The sequence below is a fragment of the Sinocyclocheilus grahami genome, unplaced genomic scaffold, assembly GCF_001515645.1.
Source record: "Sinocyclocheilus grahami isolate Dianchi unplaced genomic scaffold, SAMN03320097.WGS_v1.1 scaffold1059.1, whole genome shotgun sequence".
Classification (NCBI taxonomy): Eukaryota; Metazoa; Chordata; class Actinopteri; order Cypriniformes; family Cyprinidae; genus Sinocyclocheilus; species Sinocyclocheilus grahami.
Window position 1 is genome coordinate 277,617 of NW_015506238.1, and position 5,652 is coordinate 283,268.

The window sequence follows — 5,652 nt, forward strand, 5'->3', positions numbered from 1 at the left end:
ATAGTGTCATGTGGTTGTGCTTTCATACCTAGAGCTTTTTTACAATCATAGACAATTCTTGCCAAGCTTATAGCTGGAAAAAAGAGACGAGTTCATAACTGAGAAGAAAAAAAACATGAACAGTGCTTTGAAACATGCACTCCATCTGCTGGGTGAACCACATCAGGACAGACATACCTAGCAGCCTGGGGAAAAACAAAGTAGGTTAGGAGGAAACAGCTGAAGCATGTCATTTTACCATCTTAAAATCTCCATTTCCACCTTAATATGCAGAGACAACTGTAAAAGTCATTTGTAGGTTGATTTTCCTTAAAACTGCACAAACAACAAATGTGTGCTATCAAAATATTGCAGGAAGCTCGACCAATGACATGAGTTCAATGCCATTCAAACAATGGCAGATGTGCAGTTAACCTGTTACAAGTTGATAAGCTTTGTGGTACTGAACTCTGAAGAAATCAACTCCAAGGACTTTTGTAGCCTACATGATGTGCATCAACTTCAAAACCAAATCTGAGAATAAACACAGAACACCAAGACTGAAACAGATATAGAATTTATTTTACCATGAGTAGGAAAAAAAAAATACATAGGTGTAAAGGAAACAAGCTGACCCTGTTATAAACACATCACTACTCAAAGATCCAAGAGAACTGGAGAAACAGTGAAATGCAAAACGCCTTGTTTACCATTAGGTTTTTATCCCCAACACTTAATATTGAATTAAAAACAGCTGCCATTATTTGATTTTTTTTATATCTATATTCTTTTCCCATATTTGTTTTAATATATGCAACATTCTTTTTTTTTTTTTTTTTACATTGTGCAAGTCTTATGCTGGTATTCCATAAATGGTAAACAAGAGTTGGTCCAGTGCATTATATAGTGACATTACCTAAATACTTATTGACTCTCAGCTGATTCAACCACAATCCTGACCATTGAAATACTACCCCTACTGACAGAGAAAAGTTGACTATGATACAGGAAAAGGAAATGAAAAGAATTTCTATGGTAAAGCCAGAAACATCTGCTCAAATGGATCTGAAAAGGGGAAAATGGCTGAGTCATTATTGCCTAGTTGAGCATGTTGACATGATTAGCATTATGCTGTTTTTGCTTGTCGTGCACAAGAAACCACCTGAAACCATTGCCTTTGACCCAAAGGAAACAAAAACTCCTCCAAACAACGATGGCAACTATCTAAACATGCACAATTTAGTGACCTTTTCAGAGGTCGGTGACACTATAGTGCACAGAACACAAGGAGAACAAGAACACTTGCTAATATAAAAAGATTTCTCCATCTCATCTACCCTTAACCTTACTTTCTTCTGGAAATCAATAGCAAGAAAACACCTTAGAAAGTAGGAAACACGGGAGAGAAATAAAAGTGTCTGCTACTCTTACCACAACCCAAAAGTATTTGTACGCTTCAAACTAACTGGCTCTCAAACAAGGTGAAATGTCACAAAGCTCAGGGTCAAAGTTGAAATGGTTTGGTGACAAAATGACAGCACTTTATTTATTTGTGACTCTCTACGATTTCTTTGACAAATGTTTTTTCCTTCTCAAAAGGTATCTTGAAGTGAAGGTTAGCAACAATATAAATCTATAATTCAGTGTGCCAACATTTTTACAAAAAATTTGGTTGTGTATTACAAAACAAAATCAAAATGACAAACTATTAGACAATACTTTAACACAATTCATGTCAAAGAAAGGAAACGTGATACATTATTTATTCACACTTTACAAAAATCTTTTTACTACAACACCATCAGCAATCCAAAATAACCAGACAAGTTGCTTTCAATTAAAAATAACCAGAAGAAAAACAAAACTGACAGAGATAATGTACGGAATAAAAAGGGACACCAAAAGGGGAACTATAAGATGGTCCCCTCCCTAGTTCATCTATTTACTCTTGCTTGATAAAAGTCATTAAAATTGACTTCTGCCTCATAGCAAAAGTGTCTTCATAAAAAAAAAAAAAAAAGCAATGAGTAGCTGCACCAGTGATCTACAATAAGTGCTTGTCAATCCATTTGATCTTAAAAACATGACAAATTCATTAGGGAGGGGGAAACGGAAAAAAATTGGCTTTGAGAGTACGCGGCAAAATAAACAACAGTGCCACCGTAGACGAAGTTACCACGCTACAGTAACGGTACTCTAGCCTTGCATTTAGAGAAGCCATGTATGTTTTTCATTAGGTCAGAGAGCAGGCTTTACAGTAGTAAATCGAGCTTTACACTTGGCCTTGTGGCAGAATGCATTGGATGGCACGACACAAGGAGATAACCGTGATCTAGCAGGAAGTGAAATACAGAACAAGATCCAAACAAAGAGAAATATACAAGCAAAATATACGGTTAAAAGTTAATTGCCTGAGTCCAGAGGAAAAGTGGCAGTAAATAGAGAATTCAAATGGGGGGAGAAAAAGAAATAAAAAAAGAAACTACTGGAGAATGATAGGATTTCTCCAAATCACGAGCGCGGATCGCACAGCAGAAACACTCACTTTACTTGACTTTGTAGACACCCAAAAAGATCAGAAGAATAGGTTGTTCGCTAGCGAATACAAAAAAAAAACCCAACAAACAGAAATGAGGATATTGTATAAGGATGGTGAAGATGTACAGAGAGATTGAGGCTGTTCAGGTGTTCACTGATAGCACTGGCAGTGCGCTTAGAGAAACGAATCAGTGAGGCACAATGATGCATGTTCTTGAATATCAAAGCGGGTACCAGGACCACATCACCAGATATCTGCCTCAGTGGAATTAAACATCCAAAATAATAATAATAATAATAAAAAATAAACTGGTGCACTGGGTAAAAATTGGAACCTGGACAAGTGCAACTTTACACAGCAGAAACCTGAAAAAAATATATTTTACACACGCTGGTCTTTTGAATGTTCATTAGGATAAACATCTAAAACGAATAGAAACTTAACTTTAATTTACAATACAATCATTTTTCATCCAAATCTAAAAGTGTACGTACAAAAAAAAAAAAAAAAAAAAAAAAAAAAACAAACAGAAATGAGGATATTGTATAAGGATGGTGAAGATGTACAGAGAGATTGAGGCTGTTCAGGTGTTCACTGATAGCACTGGCAGTGCGCTTAGAGAAACGAATCAGTGAGGCACAATGATGCATGTTCTTGAATATCAAAGCGGGTACCAGGACCACATCACCAGATATCTGCCTCAGTGGAATTAAACATCCAAAATAATAATAATAATAATAAAAAATAAACTGGTGCACTGGGTAAAAATTGGAACCTGGACAAGTGCAACTTTACACAGCAGAAACCTGAAAAAAATATATTTTACACACGCTGGTCTTTTGAATGTTCATTAGGATAAACATCTAAAACGAATAGAAACTTAACTTTAATTTACAATACAATCATTTTTCATCCAAATCTAAAAGTGTACGTACAAAAAAAAAAAACAAAAAAAAAAAAAACCAGTAGATCAGGAATTTTGTTGCTTGTATACAATCATGTACAGAAGAAAAAAAGTAAATAAATAAAAATCAGGAGTGAACTTGAGTCTTGGCTGGGCGAGGCGTCTACAGGTCACATGGAGCGTTTAATTTATCGGTCTATGAGTGGGATGAGCTTGTCTTTGCCTGTTCTAACATTCTCAGCATCTTAACATGATTTCCTGCCAAACTTCCCCAGCTGCGAAGGCCATTCCAGATCATTTCTCTTCACTGAAATCCTTTCTCAGCTGTACGCACCAGAACAGCGAGCACCTCAGTTCAAGTAGGGCTCTATGGCACATGAAGCTAGACAACTTCATAAGTCGGCCATTTTGGCTCTTGAAAAGTTGCTTTCTTAAAAGCATGAATAAAAATGGTACAATTGCTCTGGCATCCAATGGACTTAATTATAAAAACAGACAAGGCCCGGTAGACCCGGTGATGGTGAGCCGTGCAAAGCCGTCTCTGGTGTACAGCTAGAGCATCCATGGAGAGGCCTCAGCACCACTGAGTGCAAATGTGAGAGTTCAGCCAGCTCTCTTTACACATTAAAATCCCTTGATTAAAGGGTTGCTCCTGGAGATCGGACTATCTGACCTAAGCTGGTGAAATTCTTTTTTTTTTGTCAAATTCGGCTGCTTGCTCTAAACTGGCCTTATAGTAGCATGATCAAAATGATGCGCTTCATGATAACTCGCTTGATCTGGACTCCCTGCATGTGTTTCAAAGATATTGCCATTTAGTTATTTATATAAAAAAAGCTTTTTTCTGTCTTTAGGTAAAACTTACATGATCACTCAGGGCCCTTAGGGTTTTGAAAAAAAAAGGACAGAATGTTAACTGTGCCCAGAAACAGAGGGAGGAAAAGGAAAAACTAAACAAAACAAAAAGAAACTGGGTGGGAGATGGTAGAGATAAGACTGACATTAACGTCTGCTTCAGTTAAAATCCGTGGGAATAAAAGTTTGCCATACCCCATCTCCTCCTAAGGGATTCAGATTTATACACAACAGCCCTTGCCTCATTCTCTCTCCACTATGAGAGCAAAAGGAGGTAGGGGCCGGAGCTCCCCCTGCTGGCTCGGAGAACTACCTGCGACCAGGCAGATGAATGCCGTTGACAGCAGGCGGATAGGGCAGGAGCAGCTCCAGTTGTGCAAACAGGGAGAAGTGATCAGAGGGGATGTGGGGATGGGGGCAGCCAGTGATACTGTTCTCATGGAGCCAGTGGAGGTCCAAGGGACCCAGTATGCCCAGCACGTTAAGCAAAGGTTGAGAGTAGAAGATGTAATCAATGATGCCCTGAAAAAAGAAAAGAAAAGAAAAACATTGAGCCATTGATGGTTTGACACGTCAAGCTAAAACACATTACAAACACACTTGATAAATGTTTATAATTATTTTAATAACATTGTAAAAAAGTGTTTTATAAAAAACTGTTTATAAAAGTGTTTAATTACACTTTATACTTCATCATTATTATTTTGAGGATAAAAATGTTAACATCATTATGACGACAGTGTTTTTTACATTAAACAACACTAGCTAGTTGTCTCCAAATAATGGCCCCTTGGAGACTGTGTTCACACTGATCTGAATCAGACGGAAACTGCACTTTCTAACAGAATGCCCCAAATACACAGATATACGGACAGTGTTCTATGATAAAGTACAGCAGATCCATCAGACATTTAAAACTTTCAAACCAGGAGAAACTGCCGTATCTGTTAGGAGAACAGAAGAACTGCTGTGTGTTTGCTGCTCAATGTGTGTCTGCCTGTCACCACAGAAGAGAAAACACTCACCCTGCCCTGATCTGATGTTTCCAGCACATGTAGATTATATTATGCCAAATTACTGTATTATATTACTTAGATGTATATTTTGCTTCTGTAAATGTCTAATACCTTATTTTATTTTTCCTTCGTTTATATACTTGCATACATTAGTAATTCATTTTGCACTACATGCTTAATACTTTATATATTATTATTACTATTATTCTTTTTCTTTGTTAATACATGTGTACTATTTGTAAGCAGTCCAGCTGCAATTGCTTTGGCAATACAAATGTATAATTTTTGTCATGCCAATAAAGCACTCTTAAATTGAAATTGAAAGAGAGAAAAAGGGGGGGGGGGGGGGTTGGAAAAGT

General features: G+C 37.1%; 1 protein-coding gene across 2 annotated transcripts in view; it reads right to left on the reverse strand.

Moving 5' to 3' along the window:
- Positions 1–4,042: 4,042 nt before the first annotated feature.
- LOC107566218 (CCR4-NOT transcription complex subunit 6-like) overlaps positions 4,043–5,652 on the reverse strand; it is a 26,654-nt gene continuing 25,044 nt past the window's right edge. For both annotated transcript variants that reach the window (XM_016251594.1, XM_016251595.1), the window contains one exon: positions 4,043–4,799. In XM_016251594.1, coding sequence (XP_016107080.1) covers positions 4,587–4,799 — 213 coding nt within the window. In that variant the 3' untranslated portion in view covers positions 4,043–4,586. The remainder of the gene's footprint in view (positions 4,800–5,652) is intronic.